This window comes from Passer montanus, unplaced genomic scaffold (assembly GCF_014805655.1).
Source record: "Passer montanus isolate IOZ18808 unplaced genomic scaffold, ASM1480565v1 scaffold5501, whole genome shotgun sequence".
NCBI lineage: Eukaryota > Metazoa > Chordata > Aves > Passeriformes > Passeridae > Passer > Passer montanus.
In genome coordinates, this window is record NW_024370488.1 from 1 (window position 1) to 709 (window position 709).

The following is a 709-nucleotide window of genomic DNA, read 5'->3' on the forward strand; positions in this document are numbered from 1 at the left end:
TGTGTCTCCTCTGTGTCCCCTCTGTGTCCTCCAGTTTCCCTCCTTGCTCCCTGTGGCTTCTCCACCCCATGGCCCCCCTGGTGAAGACCCTGGCACTGCTGGCCATGGCCACCACAGCTGTTGAGATGGTTCCCCTGGACATGGCCCAGGACTCCTTTGATGACCAGTACCGAGGCTGTGGCCCTGCCATGACCGCAGCGTTGCCAGCCCTCAATAGCTCCGAGTTCCAGAGGAACCCTCTCTTTGCCCAGGCCTGGCCTAAGGCCACAGCCGAGTGGCAGAGTCGGGGGTCCCCTCTGTCCCCTCTGTCATCCCCAGCCCAGGCCATCGCCCTCATGGCCTACACGATGAATGACCTGTACGAGAATTTCAACCCAGCCGTGCGCACGGCTGGGCGCTCCCGCCAGGAATACCGGGACAACTTCCACTTCAAAACGCTGCATTTCCTGCTGACCCAGGCCCTGGTGACACTGAGGGACACTAGGGGACTGCAGTGTCACAACGTGTACCGGGGGGTGCGCAAGTACCAGTTCAAGGCAGAGCATGGTGACATTGTCCGATTCGGTCAATTCTCGTCAGCATCACAGAGTGAAAAAACTGCTGAGATATTTGGGGATGTCACGGTGTTCCAGGTGCACACGTGCCACGGTGTGGAAATTCAGAACTTCTCCAAGTATCCTCATGAGAAGGAGGTGCTGATCCCACCCTT

At 58.7% G+C, this 709-nt stretch overlaps 1 protein-coding gene across 1 annotated transcript; it reads left to right on the forward strand.

The window, feature by feature from the left end:
• Positions 1-30: 30 nt before the first annotated feature.
• LOC120510133 (erythroblast NAD(P)(+)--arginine ADP-ribosyltransferase-like) lies at positions 31-704 on the forward strand (the record flags this gene model as incomplete). Its single annotated transcript, XM_039725629.1, has 1 exon — positions 31-704. A coding segment is annotated over exon 1 (636 nt), but the record flags the coding sequence as incomplete, so codon positions are not given.
• Between the last annotated feature and the right edge of the window lie 5 nt (positions 705-709).